Genomic DNA, 17,153 nt, shown 5'->3' with positions numbered 1-17,153 from the left:
ACGGATGGGCACACAAGTTGCGTATATTGTTTAGGACCTGTTCACCTGCAGGATTTGTGTCCTGTATGCCATGCTTTTTGTTCACAAGTCCTGCAGGAGAGAAAAAACAAATTGATCTTAAAAGGTTTACTGAAGGGCCCCTTTGATGCTGCTATGGAAGGGACTCAGCCAGCAAAACAACTGAAAAAACCCAAGCCTTCATCCTCTTCGGCTCCGAGTTCGGACCCTGCTAAAGAGAAGGGCAAGCTAAGTCAGACCCAACTTTCGATTCCAACAAGACACTGTCACCTACGGCTCCATCTGTGTTTTTTGGAGCCAGCAAGGTCCCACAAGCGTTCCAGGTCTCCTGCCTTGGAACCAGTGCGGTCTGCTCCACAGTCTCCTTTATTACAGTCTGTGGCAGGCAGTCACCAGTCTTCAACCCATTCCTCTCGGTCATCCAGGAGCCTCTCAGATGATGATGTGGAGAAGGGTGGTGAAGAGTCTTCTTAGGACACCAGCATTAGCCAAAATACTTTTGGGCCCATCCCAGATGGAAATGGTGCCGACAGCCCAAACAACAACTGTTTCGATTCCTCCTCCAACGACTCTGAGTTTGGAGCGGGAGTGTATGGAAGTCGTAGTGGTGGAACCGTCGGTTCTGGTAACCTCCTCCAGTCTTTCGGTTCCAACTACAGCTGTGATCTCCTCGATACCCCCTTCTATCGAGAGATCTGGGAGCCGATGCTCCCTCGTCTGCTCCGGGGGGGGAGAGTGGCATCAGACCCTTGTCCGACACTACTCTACCTCTTGGAGCTTCGGCGCAGGTTAGCTTGGCTCCTACATCGGCCTCTGAGCTGTCGCCCTCTGTTCAGAGGAAGTCACCGGCTTCTTTGGAGCTGGAGTCTTTTTCGGGGTCGGGACCACGATGCCTTCGAGGTGATGATGAGCGTGCTGTCTGCTGAGACAGCTCCACCCTTGGCCCCATTGGCTCCTTTGCCTTTTGTGCTGGTGTCCACCTCTGAACCTCCCCTCTGCCTCAAGCGTAGGGAACCCATGCCCAGGACAACCCCATTGGGCGATCCAACCGCTTCTGAAATCTCCCCTGAGCATCCCTTGGAGGAGGCCCTCTGAAGAGGACTTGCAAGAGGAAGCATGTGGACTCCCCTGGGTTCTTGACATAAGACTCAGACTTGGATGACTCAGAAGGGTCCCCCTCTGAAGATGTCTCTTTTTTTCAGACATCTTAGAAATCCGTAGACAGAGGGGTGACTGGAAGTCCCTTGTCCCTTCTGAAGATGAGTCAGTGTGCCTGGATGCATTCGGTTCCCGACTCTCCACCTCTTGGGTATCTCCTCCTTTTGACCCACTTTTACACTTAATGAGTCTGAAGGCGTGGAGCTCTCCAGACACGATGGAATCAGCTCCGTGGAGGCCCAATAATTTCATTACAGCCCCTGAAGACAGACTCTTTGGTGTTCCCGGTGATGCTTTGGTGGTGGCAGCAGCCACCAAGAAGGAATTAGCAGAAACTTCTTTATCTGTCCATCTGCCGAATAGAGAGTCTCGTACAATGGACAGATACGGGAAGCATATATTTTCTTCAGTGACCTTTACTCTCAGGTCGCTGAACTATTTGTCCCACTTTATAGGGCTTCAAAGGGATCTCCTCAAAGAGTTAGGAGATACCTTACAGGATCCTCCAGCTGCAGGGAGCCTCGGACAAGGTGGCTTCTCAGTTTGCGACCTTGACTTTGGTGGTTAACTCCTCCATGCGGCTAATTTGTTATGCAGCCAATGGGGTGAGTAGTGCGGCAGGCACAGGGTTGGCATTACGTAGACACTACTGGATGTGCCTTTGTCATTTTGCAGAGCCCTTCAAGTCTTTCTTAAATGCCCCCTTTGACGTCTTGTCCTTATTTGGGACTCAGTAAAGAGACTCTTACCAGGTGTGAACAGGATGGCAAAACTGTCTCTGCCATGGGAGTACGTTTTTCTACTCCATCTAGACTTTATCCTAAAGGCAGGAAGAGCAGGAAAATGTGGTTCTGGAAATCCCAGGGTGCTTCGCCTGACGCACGTGGAGATTTTTCCCCCAGGGGCAGAGGGGGAAATAACAATGGAAGACGCTGATCTCGCAGCTTTGGGGGTCTGCAGAATCAGGGCAACAGTGATACATTCTTTGGTAGGCCCTTCCAGTGCTCCTGAAGGGAGGCCCGACTGTGCAACTCTGGAGACAGTCGGAAGGAGATTATCCTTGTACCCAAAAGCCTAGCAGACAATCACAGAAGATACATGGGTACTATCGGTACTATCTGGAGGTTACAATATCCCCTTCTTTCAACTTCCCCTGTCAAAAAGACAACACTCTATCCAAGATGTTCCACCCAGTTTTCGGGATCAAGCAAACCTAGAGGTTCAAAGGTTGCTAAGAAAAAGAGTCATCCAGGAAGTCCCTGCAAACCAAATCGGATCCGGATCTTACTTGAGGTTCTTTTTAGTTCCAAAGAAAACAGGAGACTGGAGACCTATACTGGATCTCAGCAGGCTGAACAAATCAGTCAAGAAAACAAAGTTCCGGATGGTAACACTGCAGTCCATTCTTCCCTTTCTGGGTCAGGACAATTGGATGTGCTCTATCGATCTCCAGGATGCGTACTACCACATAAAAATGGACCGATGGTCAAGGAGATATCTACGCTTCCGGCTGGGAGACTGTAATTATCAGTTCAGAGCACTGCCGTTTGGTCTCACCACAGCCCCCAGGGTGTTCACCAAATGCATGGCAGTAATTGCGGCTCAACTGAGGCATCAAGGATTCCGGGTGTTTCCATATCTAGACGACTGGCTCCTTACTGCCACAACCGAGCATCAACTAATTAGGGCAAGGGAATCCACAATTCGCTCTTGTTCTCAACTAGGGATCACCATAAACTATGAAAAATCTGCCTTATTGGCTTGTCAATATATTACCTTTATAGGAGCAGATTTAGAGACAAAGGCCATGATAGCAAAGCTGCTTCAAGAAAGAGTATTAAAGCTCCATCGCCAAGTTGTTATGCTTTTCACACACAGAGAATTCAAGCAATATTTGTCCTCAAGGTTCTGGGTTCTATGGCGGGGGCAATTACTCTGGTCCCTATGGCTTGCTTCCACATGAGAATTTTACAGTGGCTTCTATTTGCACAGTGGTTATTCCAGGATTTACCCATGTCACATCAGGTTCTGATCATGGAATGCTGCAAAAAGGATCTGGAGTGGTGGCTTCACTCCCCTATGGTAACAATAGGCAGGCCGTTTCTGCCTCCCCAACCTGTAGCCACAATACACAAGTACCACTTATACATCACTGTCCTGGAGATGAGAGCAGTGCTTCTGAGCACTTCAAGACTCTCTGCCTACAGGGACTATAGCAATTCAGACAGACAATATGTTGGTAGTATGGTATATCAATAAACAGGGTGCAACCAGATCTTACCCCTTTTGCCAAGAGGCACTATGAGTTTGGCAGTGGGCGATGTCCTCCCACTGCTTTCTGTTTGCAATGCACGTCCCGGGAAAATCCACCGTGATAGTGGACAAGCTCAGTTGGACTGTCCTAATGCCTTGTGAGCGGTCCCTGAAGCAGGAAGTTGCAGACTTGATTTTTCACAAATGGGGTCAGCCATGCTGCGATCTGTTTGCTACCCCACTCAACAACAAATGCAGCAGCTACTTTGCCTTAGTCCCACCACTGGGACAGTCACCCAGGGATGCACATGTTCACGATTGGCCCCCAGGACTGCTTTACGCCTTTCCACCTTTTCCCCTGATCCCCAAAGGTCTTCAGAAAGCACAGTCGTTGGGTTGCAAGTTAATCTTCATTGCCCTTTACTGGCCTCATCAGATATGGTTCCCATTCCTTTGACCTCACCTGCAGGGGGAGCCTTGGATCCTGGACCCAGTGCCAAATCTTTTGATGCATCATTCGGGGGCTGTCCATCCTTCCATGCAAACTCTCAAGGTCACAGCTTGGTTTCTCCACTTCCGGTCTTAGCCAGGCTTCCCGATGTTTCTCTGGCAGTTCAACACATTTTGATTTCCTCCCATAAGCCCACCACTAGGAAACTTTATGCTAGTAAATGGAAGAGGTTCTCTTGTTGGGCAGGTGAAAGTCAGGTTGAGCCCTTTACTGCTCCCATTTCAAAGATTCTTGAATTTCTGGCTGAAACCTTTGACCGAGGAGCAGCTGCAGCTACTATCCGAGTTCAGTTAGCTGCCATTTCTAATTTCCATATGGGAGAAATGGGGTCCAATATCATGTCCCATAGATTATGCAAGGCATTCCTAAGAGGTACTACCCTCTTAAGAGCTCCAATAAGAGAACCTCTCCCCCCAGGACCTAAATTTAGTTTGACGCTCTGATTCTTTCTCCTTTTGAACCATCTTCTTCTTGTTGGCTCAAATTTCTGACTTGGAAGACCCTTTTCTTGGTTGCAACTACCTGAGCTAGAAGGGTTTCAGAATAGCAGGCCTTATCTATTCGTCCCCCATATTTGATTTTCCCTAAAGATTGGGTTTCTCTCAGAACCAACACCTCCTTCTTACCCAAGGTATGATGTTCTTCGTGTTTCACTGTTGCAGTCATCACTTTTGGGTTATCTGCTTGCAGTAGCCCTCAGTCGGCCTGATTATCAAAGTCTTGGGTCCTGTGTCGGTTGCTGTCTCGTCTTCCATGACGTCAGGTAGTCAGGGGTATAAAGCATGCAGCCAACACCATTACATCAGTCTTTCTTGCCATGCGGTGCCTGAAGCAGAAGCAGTTCGCAAGTGCTGGTCGGCTGACTCCTGAAATTATCATTTTTGAGTTTCAGAACCAAAGTCTTAAACTAAGCTAAGTACCCTGTTGGGGAAACATTTCCTTGCTCTTAACCGATGTCAGTAAAAGTCAGTAATTGTATTTCTTGTGGAAAGCAAATACCTCATAAAGATTTTCATTCGTACTGTATCCCTTACCCTAGGCCTTGACCACGACGTTACCTCACTGTTGGTTTTGTGCATTATTTAAACAACAAACTATTCGTCATCGGTATATTTACACTTCTAAATATTTTGGTACTGTGTTCAATTACCCAGATATGGCTTGGGTAAGCCACCCGACTACCAACATTACGAAAAAATGCAAAGGTAAAGACAGACAGACCGCTTAGGGCCAAAGCTGCCGACGACGCTTCTCCTAAGCTAGTCGCCAATTCGCAGTGAGGTGCTTTCGCAGCCCCTGATACCCGCTACTTCAGATTCGCAGGCCTCTGCTGAGATCCATTCGGAGTCCGATATGCTGCGAGATGCTTCAACTGTGTAATCTGCGGATGTCTCTACCTTGGATGGGTCCGGAGCTGCTGTGCAAGGCACCAGCTTCTGAGGGTGTATTCAGGCCTACTGACTTGCATATTAAACCGACACCATCTTCTTCTTCAAGGCCTAAAACTCTATCCATGCCTAGAAAACTGATGCCCAGACCACACAGTCAGTCCTCTATGCCTAAAAACAAATAAGAATGGCTGAAGACCTTATTACTTTAATCAGGGGAAGCCAACCTTCCCCCTCTAAGAGACCTAGGACTGAGTTTACTCATGATTCTTATGATCAGGATTCTGAAATTTTTGTTTCCTCTGATGACCAGGATTTACCCTTGTCTACCTATGAGGATTCTGATGCAGAGGACTCTATTCCCTCTGCTTCCCCTCCAGAGGATTTTTCTTTTGGTGAAACCTTGCATACTCTTAGGGATCATTTTCGCTGGGAAAGCCAAGATTACTCTGACTGTAAAAAGAGGCTTAGGGATTTCTTACTCCTGCCCTAACACAGGCCTTTAGCTACCCCCCTCTGTACTGGACATTGTTGTTGATGGCTTTTCGGAATCTAGCTTGGCCCCTGACTCTCTACCTCCTGCTCCCAGAAAACCTGATGGATATTACAGGGTTCCTGACTCTCACAAGTTCCTTTTTTAAAAATCCTACTGTGGATCCTTAGACCATTTCACAGGGACCCAAGGGCATTAAGGCTACTACTGCCAAAAATCCTACCCCCTCTGATAGAGATTCCAGGGCGCTGGATAGATTGGGTAAGAAGGTATACACTTCTGCAACCTAGGCCATTAGGGCCTTAAACTGCCAGTTTCATATTTTAAAGTATCAGCAGCATATTATTGGATTGCTTAAACAGAAAATTATGTTGATTCCTGACTGTGCTGAAAATAAAGATTTACAGGATTTAATGCATTCTGCTGAACAAGTTGGAAAACATACTTTGCAATGTGGTTTTGATTCTTTAGAGGCATCTTTTAGGGCTGCTGTCACTGGGTCTGTACTTAGAAGGCATGCTTGGCTTAAGGAGCAATCTTTGCCAGATCATGTTAAAGCTAAATTGCTGGATGCTGCCTTAAACCAAGACTGTCTGTTTGGCAACACAGCAGCAGAAGTACTTAAAAAGGTGGAGGAAAAAGCTAAATCTATGCACTGTTAAAGATTACCTGCAAGTACAGCCTCCCAGATTTAGTAAGCATTGGCCCTCTAAAAATTGGTCCTTTCCTGCCTCTTCCAGACCTTCAGTCCAAACCCAGAACCAGCAGAACACTCAGGGTTCAGTCCCAAGGTATTCACAGAACTAAGCAGTGAGGAGCTCCCACATTCAAAGCAATGAGTGGTAAGACTCCCCCCTGTGATAAACTGTCTCAATGACTTAACTTTAAATCTTCCAAGCACTGCACCAACTGACTGTTCCTTTAGGGGGAAAGATTGCCGTGCAGGTAAAAAATTGGGAACTCGTTACCCAGGACAAATGGGTTTTAAATATAGTTTCCCAAGGATACAGATTCCACTTCCATTCCTTACCAACCCAAAATGGTTGGCCAGGTCTACCCCCAAATCGGTGGGCAGAGGATCAAAAACAAGTTCTCTCTCTCTCTAAGTATCAGGGCTATTAAACCTGCCCCAGAAGAGGAAAGGGAACAAGGTTTAAGGTTTCTACTCAAGACTTTTCCTGGTGCCCAGAAAAGACAACTCCTGGCATCCTATCCTGGACCTCTATCCTAAACACATTTTTGGTGATCCCAAAATTCAAGATGCTAACTCTTCACCAGCTGCTTCCTATGCTAGGCAAGGATGCCTGGTTGGCAACACTGGATTTAAAGGAAGCCTACCTGCATATCCCAATAAGGGAATCTTGCAGAAGATACCTACGCTTCAAAGCAGGCTACATGCACTGTCAGTTCTCTGCACTGCCCTTTGGCTTATCTACTGCACCCAGGGTATTCACAAAGTGCCTAGTTCCAGTCATTGCATTTTTCAGGCAAAGAAATATTCAAGTATAGCCATACCTGGATGATTGCCTAATTCAGGCAGAAAGCCAGGACATACTATTGAATCATCTGGCATTTGCACAGAAATTGCTAACTTCTCTGGGGTACACCATAAACAAAAAGAAATCACATCTAGTACCCTGCCAACAAATTGTATTCCTGGGAGCAAGCTTGAACACAACTTTCCAGATGGCTTTCCTCACACCAGAGAAACAAGTTCATTTGACAGCCTACTTCAAACTACTGGCCACAAAGACCCAGCTATCTGCAAGGAAAATACTGCAAGCCCTAGGGTTCATGGCCTCCTGCATTCTCCTAATTCCATATGCAAGACTGCATATGAGGAAACTACAATGGTATCTAAAAAGCCTATGGTGTCAACATTCTCAGAATCTAGAAGCAATGATTCATATCATACCTCGTCTACAGATAGAGTTCCTTTGGTGGGCAGAGGCATGCCACCTAAACAAGGGGCTGCCATTCACTCTACCCCCTGCTGCTCAAACCCTAACAGCAGAAGCATCAGACTATGCATGGGGGGTTCACTTGGCAGGGAAGTGCATTCAGGGCAAATGGAACCCAAGTCAAATGCACCTGCTTATCAATCAAAAAGAAATGTTAGCTGTACAGAATGCTCTAACAACCTTCAATGACAACAGTCTTCCAGGACAATTAATGATAAAGATGGACAACACCACTGTTATGTGGTACATAAACAAGCAGGGGGGAACCCACTCATACCCTCTCTGCAGACTAGCCATGGCTCTGTGGAACACATACTTGAGCTACCAAGTGCATCTACAGGCTCAATTCCTGCAAGGAAAGCTAAATACACTGGCAGACGAACTAAGCAGAAATCTCATGGACCCACACGAGTGGAAACTGGAACCAAAGATATTCAACATGTTGAGAAACAAATGGGGGAGCCCAGATAGACCTGTTTGCCTCCCCCCAGAACTACCAATTTGACAAATTCTCCACAAACAAGCTTGGAAAGTGGATGACTTCTCCTTCACCTGGAAAAAACTATCAGTTTACGCCTCTCCCCCTCTGCCTCTCCTCTCCAAGGTTCTACTAAAGATCAAACGGAACAAACCAAGAACGATACTGATTGCACCAGAATGGCCACGCCAACACTGGTACCCACTTTTGTGCAGTGTCACTGCTGGCACCTTTGCACCTGTCTCAGACCCCTGCCGTCCCAGCAGGAAGGCCAGATTTTGCACCCACAGCTTCAAACCCTGAACTTGGTAGCCTGGCTAATTACCTGATCTCTCTGCTACCATCCCTCAGTAAGCAAGTGTTGGATGTCATTCTGGAGGCAAGGAAGCCTAGTACTAGAAAATTATATGCTGATAAATGGAAAAGATTCTGTTCCTGGAACCAAACTCAGGGGATGGCCACAGCAGTGCCCAATTTACCTCAGATTCTTCAATACTTAACTGAGATGCTTCACAAAGACCTTTCCTTTTCCTCCATCAAAATTCATGCCTCAGCCATTTCAGCTCATTACAACACAGAACCACCCCTCTTCTCTCATCCACTGCTGAAGCAGTTCCTCAGAGGGGCCAAAAATTTAAGACCACCCAGGAGAGCCCCTACTCCAGCCTGGGACCTTAACTTTGTATTGGAAAAACTCACTCTATGTCCTTTTGAGCCAGGGGAAATGCAGAGTTGAAATTCCTTTCTTGAAAAACAGACTTCCTTTTATTCATCACTTCAGGAAAGAAGGGTGTCTGAATTACAGGCCCTCATGGCAGTGGAACCTTTCATTATCTTTCATGCGGACAGGGTGTCCCTCAGGACCAATCTCTCCTTCATGCCCAAGGTGGTATCCAGTGTGGCCCTTAATCAGTCCATTCATTTGCCGACCTTCTTTTCTAATCCATAGAACAAAGGGGAATGAATACCGCACTCCTTAGATGTGCACAGACAACTTAGATTTTACTTGGACAGGACTAAACCTCTCAGGAAATCTGGTGCAGCTGCTGGTTGCATTTGCTACAGGGGTAGAAGGCCATTTAAAAGCAAACCATTCCTAAATGTTTAAGCCATTGCATTCATTTCTGCTATAAACACCATGGAAAACCCTACCCCACAGGGGATAGGACCACATTACACCAGGGCTGCATCTACCTCTACAACCTTTCTCATTTGTGTCCCTACCAGGGACATCGTAGATGCTGCTACCTGGAGTTCTGTATATACCTTCACCAAGCATTACCACTTGCCAATTTTCTCTAAATCCAGAGCTGGCTTTGCCACTGCAGTCTTGCAGGGCCTTATAGCTGGTCCTAATGCTATCTAATTTCCTCCTCCCATCCTTAGCTTTGGGAATCTACCAAAGTGTGATGACTGCAACAGTGAAACATGAAGAACATAGTACAGTTGTGTACACTTACCATAAATGTAGATGTTCGAGTGTATTCACTGTTGCAGTCCTAGTTACCCTCCCTCCAGCCCCCTGACTTCTATTGGCTATACCTCTATTCTTGTTTACAATGCTTAAAGCTTTTTGGTGTATTTGCTTTTTTGTTGGAGGTGTAACTGTGTATATATATATTTGCTTCCCACCATGGGGTCACCTGACATCTGTGGCAAGAAAAACTGATGTAATGGCATCGGCTGCATGCTTTATACCCCTGATTACCTGACGTCATGGAAGATGAGACAGCAACTGATGCAGGACCCAAGACTTTGATAATCAGGCCGACTGAGGGCTACTGCAAGCAGATAACCCAAATGTGATGACTGCAACAGTGAATACACTCAAACATCTACAGTTATGGTAAGTGTACACAACTGTACTTTCTGACTACAATTTGAATCAATCCATAGAATTTCCTGTTTTCTTCCCCAGTCATGGCAACAAGGCAAAAGTATAAGCTTCATCAATTGGGCATTTATAGACAGTTATTTTTCTATTTACATAGGACCAAGGACTTTAGAAAATCTGACCAATTGTTCATATCCCCCCAATACTTAATATCCACTTATATCCCGTTTACAACTAAATTATTATAGGCCACCGCTTAACATTGCCCTCCAGAATTTAGAAGGCTTTAAAGTGGAACATGAAAACAGTAGCACTCACCAATAGTAAAACAACCTACTAGATGCTTGGGATCCTGATAAGTTGATGTTGTGGAAATTGCATGAATCAGTTTTTTAACATATTTAGCTATTTTGTAGTAGAAGTCCTTTTCTGGACATTGGGTGAAATGATGTTAATGTCTTTTCTTCCTAAATCCATTATCATCTATGCTTCTAGCAAGGTTACATCTTATGAATCCATTGCCAGTTGTGATTGTGGCAAACTAACTGTTTATAAATTGCTTGTTTTAATGTATGATTTGCTTGAAGGCCATGAGGAAAGGAGATTAAAAGTGCAACTGCCTTAGCCGCAAACTGCTAGGTGGAAAAAATGAATGAATCTGTGTTTGTCAGTCTTGTACAACTCTGTAACTGTTGATATTTTTTTATTGCTACTTAGGCTCGTAAGTTTTTTTTTTTGGGGGGGAGGGGGGTGCCTCTACAACTATGCTCTCTGGTGGACTATGTATGACACCAGTTTAGCAAGCTCACATTGACTGCTTCAGTAGCTTTACAGGAATAAGTCCAGGTTTGGTCCTTGCAGGAAAAAAAAGGAAGAGCTAAAAAGTTCTGAGAAACATAAAGTAATTTCTGTTGCATGTGCTCTGCACGTTACCTAAGTCATGGCTTAAAAAGGTCCGTAGACTAGCCTGGTTACCAAACTGCAAATAAAATAAATAAATGATGTACTGCTACTGATGTCTCTAATGATTTACTGTTACAGAAAGTATGTGATTTACTGTCCTGATAATATGCACTGTAGTTTTGGGTGGGATGGTGAGAAAATTGATCTATGTGAAATGTTTGTAATTTACAAAGAGAACTTAACTCTAAACCTAGCTGCATCCTTCATATGCTCTGATTTATTCCACTAAATAATCTTTAAATATAGGGATTCATTTGAATTGGCTAATGCGAACTGTGCTGTTTAAATCAGAAAGAGCAAATCCTGAAAGAAAAGGAAGATAAAACAGATGTTTTTGACACCCACCATTTGTTGAAATGATGGGTGACTGAAAGTTTAGTGAAGGATAAGGGTCTGTAGACAGCACACTTTTTGATGAGTTGAGGACATCATGTAAGGATCTTTGGATCCAGATGCAATTTTGAATTATTTTCTTTTATCAATATAGAGTGATTCCCATATGGGGATGATACTTGCACACTGAAATCTGCACTTATGAAATAGTACATGATTTGCATGCTTAAACAGAGAGAGAGAGAAAAAGAAAATGTGGAAAAGTAGTAGTTTTAGAATTAAGCTGAATGAGAGTGACTGTAACCTGATAAACTGACGCCACCATCTTTTCTTTTATTACACTAGCTCATCACCTGGTGAATTGACGAAGGAGTTGGATGCTTTTGAAGAAGAAGTAAAGCAGAAGAAAGTGGAGCTGTCAGAATGGCAGATGCGGGAGCTGCTAGACCTGCGGGAGATCCAACATCGAGTGGAGAAAAGCAAAAAGCAGGAGCACTTGAGGCAGGTAGGTGTATGTGATGGCTGTGACAGCTAGCTGCTCATTTTCAGATATCATTTTGTGTGGAATGTAAGGACCTTTGTAATGTCACGTATTTCTGCTGCTTTAGATACAAGAGACATTTATTCTTGGAGGAGAGTGTAGCAAGCAAATGTGAGCCCATAAAAGTTTTTCATCTGGCATTTAAGGATTTCTACGGTTAGTAATTGCTGATATTTCTTCTTATAATGTCCCAGGCTCTACAAAGTTCTGAAATTTCTCTAGCTTCCATGCATTGTTGGATGTTGTTCTGCTTATGACATCCCGTAGCAAGCTGAGAAGGCACTTCCGCCTTCAGTTTTCTCTCTTTTTCTGCCACTCATACAGTTCACATTTCAGTCCTAATATGTTAGAAGTTTCCATTTCATGTCAACCTATTTCCTAAGTATTCCCACAGATGTCATACCTGAGCCAGGCCGAAGATCATAAAGTTAAAAGCTATCACATTTACCAGAGCTTCAAGCCCTGCCACCCACAGGGCAAGATATGCAAAGCTAAATCTTTCAGCACTGCTTAGTACATCAGAATATTCCCTTTTCTCCAAGATATGGCAATCTCAGAGTTGGTATACAAGTTTTGAGGGGGGGGGGGGGAGGGCGATTGTTCCTTGCAAGAAATAAGTTTTAATGAGAAGAGTGATGTTTGATAGTTAGTTCTACATTTTCAGGCTTTTTTGATGTGTCATCGCTCGGAGTTGTGTGCTGACATTTCAGTAGGGAACCACAATATTTACAAAAGGCATTAAACATAAGAAGTTGGTCTGTTCATTCAGTAAACTTTGTTCTGCAGCATAACATCACTCTTTTTTGATACTACAGTACTACTTTTTCAGACATTTGTATTTTCTAGGGCATCTATCAAGATACTTTATTGACTGAGAGCATATCAGTAAACAACAAAATATCTTATTATTTTGACATCCAGGTCATCTTTCCTGATGTGAAGGCTTGATACAGAATTGTCCTATATTAATCTAAATATCCCTACATCTTTCTTAATCTGTTTATAATTATTCAAGTACATTTATTTTTTCCATAACATCTGTAGATAAATTCTTGTCTGAAAATGTTCTTGTTTTCTTTCCAGTGTCTCCTTTTTTCCCCTTTTACCTAATGTGGAGCTCTCTAACCTCTTCCAAATACCTTTAGGGTAAAACAGGCAAAATTGCCCATTGTGTTGGCATTAGTAGCTTCAGCAAGCTCATCTGCTGGGTCAGTTTCCACATTGAGGACTGTCCAGAAAGTCATTCTTCTAATACAGCAGGGTGTCTGGATGATGTTGCCAGACATGATCAATGCCTTTGACACATCATTATCTGAAGTCCACTTAGAATGTTCTGGATACCTGTTGAGCAAAGGACAGTTCATTGTCTATGTAGATTCCCAGGGCCCTGACTTCTGGATCAGTTGTCTGGGATGTGTTATCCTTGTGATAGATACAAGGAACTTCTTGCTTGCCCTAACAAAAATGCCAGCTGTAGTAAGACGGAGGCTAATATAGTAAAACACTTTGAGAGGTCAGCTAATCACTAGCTACAACAGCTTTCATCAAAGCTTCATCAGGTAATATAAAAATAGATAGTATTATTTCCTCCTCTAAAATACCTTACATATCACATGATAGAACATTGCAGATTCATCGATTAAAATATTAAATCAGTTAATGTTCGGTTATTGTTGTAACAAAAATATTTCATCTATATTTCATACAGAAAATACATCAATTACATTACTAAAACTCATCTCATATTCTTTAAAGCAGGTTTAATACGTATCAGTTCATTTAAACCAGGAAGCTGATACGCTTTTAATTCATATCCAGTGCATTCTGTTTTAGTTCGTAAATCACCGCCCCTTCTGTTTGACAAAATTACATGTAATACCATAAAATTGAAGGAATGTGAGCAAGCTGTGTTATTAATATGTTTCAATAATGTATTAGTGTCCACCTTTCTGCATCTATCAGAGAGGTAGTCAGATATGCAGTCCTTTAGCCTATGATTCAATTTTTTCAGCATAGAATGTTGCACAATAATTGCATTTGATTAAATTTCAGATTCACAATCTGCATATTGTTTTATATAAAAAATGTTGAAGTTATAGGATGGACAAATCTATTATTTCTCAACATACATTTGCAGAATACACATCTAGTGCACTTCTTGCTTGAGATAGGGTACTATTATGCATTCCTTGCCATTTAGTTTTAGTTTTTGGTTTTGATACCAGCTATTGATAAGAGAAGGGCACTTATGGAGGATCTTGGTGTCCTGTAGGGAGTTTACTGTGGCACCAAGTTTACAGTCATCTTCAAACTTGGTCAGCCGTAAACCCTTATCTCCAAGAAGAAAATGACAGGTATGTGGCCCAAGTACTGAACCCTGGGGTACACCACTACTAATGTCAGATCGTTTGGATGTGGAAGTGCAGCCCACCCTAATTTTCTGAATTTTATTTGTAAGCTAATTTGCTATCCTAAAAATTACATTGGCAGTAACATTTAGCCAAGATAGTTTATCCATGATTCCTGAGTGTGGATTGCTATCAAATGAGTTTGCAAGGTCTAGCTATGCCTTATGTACTGATTTTGTTCTCATCCATTTCTTCAGTACCCTTCTCAAAATAAGTCAGTAAGGTTAAATATCAAGGATCTTCCCTTGACAAATCTAAATTTGCTTGGGTCAAGAATTTGTAGGTTACCTATGTCCTTATTTTTAACTCCATAATGATCCTTTACATGACCTTACAGGTAAGGCTGGTCAGACTTATGGGTCTCTAATTTCCTGGGTCTGTTGACATCCCTCCTTTTTGCAATGGGATTACATTGCTGTCCTTCATATGTTCAGCACAAAGCTTGTTTGGAGGCTGACATTGAATAGCCTTAGTAGGTGGTGTGATGGGTCCTGTTTCAGGATGGCCCAATAAGCAGTCTGGTATGTTATCTGGCTCCATAGAAGACAGTGCTCTTGAATGCAAACCATATGTTTTTGTTTGGTCTTTTGGCTAGTGTCCTTACAAGAGAATTATTTTTTGTGTTCTGCTCCCTTGAAGACTGGTGACCCCATTTGTGGTACTTCCTTGATAGTGATCTGTACTTATCTCTTCCAGTTTTTGTATGCTTTGCTGGTCACTGTAAATTACAAGTGATGTCTTATTACAGTATAAAAGATTGCCTTATTGGGACAAATATGTTTAAAAAAATTTAAAATACACTCTGCGATGACTGTGAAACTGTGGCAGACTTCTTTCAACTGAGTCATAATATAAGGCAAATTATTATCCTAGGGATAAAAATCCCAAAGTGAGATACTCTTGGGTGATTCTTTGTCTCTATTGTTCTGTTTTGCCCTTAATCCATTAAGCTTTTTACTTGGGCTATGAATACAGCTTAACTTCCAGAAATTTTATTTATTTATATATTTTATTTTACATGTGTTAAATGGGAAGATCCAGCTGGACACATGTCCGTTTTCAGTGGAGGCCCGGGGAGAAAAGCTCCAATGTCATACAATACATAATATAGTATAGAACATTAATAGTTTTACAGGAGATAAACAAAAAGGAATTATAGCAAGAATATTTACAATAGTAGTGGTTTCACAGGAGTTAGACAATGGTAATTAAAGTAAAAAAACATGTAATACATCGTGAGGGTTTGCAATTAACTTCAGTGCATATAGGTTTGAAACAGAGGGATACAAGAATGATCAATACAATAGAACAATGATAGAAAAAAGTTTGATATAAGGATGTACAAGTCATTTATTGCATGGGTATGCTATTTAAGGGGTGGTCTAGTATAGTAGTGAAGGAGGGTAGGTGGACTAGTATAGTAGCGGAGGAGGGTTGGAAGGGTGGTTTGCTGGGGTCTAGCCTGGACTGTGACAGGCGCAGAGCCAGGAGTTTGCCAGGTGGGTTTTTAAATTGTTTAGATGTGGAAGTGATCATTAGTGGGTTGGGCAGAGAGTTCCAAAGCTTGGAAATATAGTTAGCGAAGAGGGCCTCACCTGCTGAGTTTTTTGCTTGGTGACTTGGAGGAGGTTTATTTTTTGAGCGAAGGGATCTAGATGCATAGTATGGTTGGATAATGTCTTTAAGGCCTGGGATCTTTTCTGGGTGGTAGAGGTTTTTATGCGCTAAGGTTAGTTGATTAAATTGAAGTAAAAGGAGTTCTAGCCAGTCAAGTTGCTTGAGTGTAACACACTGATGGGGTTTCTAGGAAGCATTAGTGGCAAATTTGGAGATTTTGTTATAGCAGGTTTCAAGTTTGGCAAGGTCAGTTTTACAGAGGTTTGTAAGAATCGGGGATACATATAGGAGTGTTGATAGTAGGTATGTTCTAGCAGTTGTGACTTTTGTATTACTAGTCAGAATTTGTTTATTCCGATGTAGGAGGCCAAATTTCTTGTAAACTTTTTTTGATGGATTGGTCTATGTGGAGGTCATATTTCAGGTTAATATCAATTGTAACATCTAGCAGTTTGGTATAGGGGGGTAGGAGTGATTATGGTTTTGTTCTTAGAGAAGATCTTGAAGGTTGTGGAAGGAGGAGGATTTCTAGTGGAGTAGAAAAGCATAAGTTTAGTTTTGTTGCGATTTAAAATAAGTTGTGAGTTTGTTAACCTTGTTTCAGTTGATTGGAAGGAGTCTTAGGTGATCAATTGAAGAACATTGAGTAGAAGCAGATCAGAGTGGAGTCATCAGCATATTGAATGGTATTGGCATGGGAAGTGGCAGTGTGGAGGTGATTGGTAAATAGAGAAAAGAAGGAGTCCAAGGATGGAGCCTTGTGTTACCCTTAGGGTAACTGGTAGTAGGGGAGAGAGGGACTCTTGCCAATGAACGGTTTGTTGATGATCTGTTAAGTAACTTTGGAACCATGCTATGGCTGTGTTGCTGAGGTTGTGGGAGGAGAGGACATTAATGCGTTTAGTGTGATTGACCATGTCGAAGGCCTTTGACAGGTCCAGGAAAATGGCTTATACAAATTTGGAGTGGTTTCTGCGCTGATTAACTATGTTTGTGAAGGATAGTAGGACTACATGTGCAGGGTGGAAACCATGTTTGGTATGAGATAGGAGGTTGTGAGAAAGTAGATATTCTATGAGTTGGGAGTGTACTACTCTTTCTAGGATTTTAGACAGGGGGGAGAGGATGACAATGGGGTGATATTTAGTGAGCTCACGGGAGCTACCACCTTTGTGCAGAGGCAGGATGTGTGAGATT

The 17,153-nt window shown here is 43.0% G+C and overlaps 1 protein-coding gene across 2 annotated transcripts in view; it reads left to right on the top strand.

The window, feature by feature from the left end:
• Positions 1–17,153, top strand: part of PLCB3 (phospholipase C beta 3) — a 2,354,563-nt gene that overhangs the window by 2,208,303 nt on the left and 129,107 nt on the right. For both annotated transcript variants that reach the window (XM_044075790.1, XM_044075791.1), the window contains exon 28: positions 11,736–11,895. In XM_044075790.1, coding sequence (XP_043931725.1) covers positions 11,736–11,895 — 160 coding nt within the window. The remainder of the gene's footprint in view (positions 1–11,735; positions 11,896–17,153) is intronic.

This window comes from Protopterus annectens, chromosome 6.part1, assembly GCF_019279795.1.
Source record: "Protopterus annectens isolate FY-2018-M chromosome 6.part1, PAN1.0, whole genome shotgun sequence".
Classification (NCBI taxonomy): Eukaryota; Metazoa; Chordata; order Ceratodontiformes; family Protopteridae; genus Protopterus; species Protopterus annectens.
This window is presented reverse-complemented; position numbering and strand designations above follow the sequence as displayed.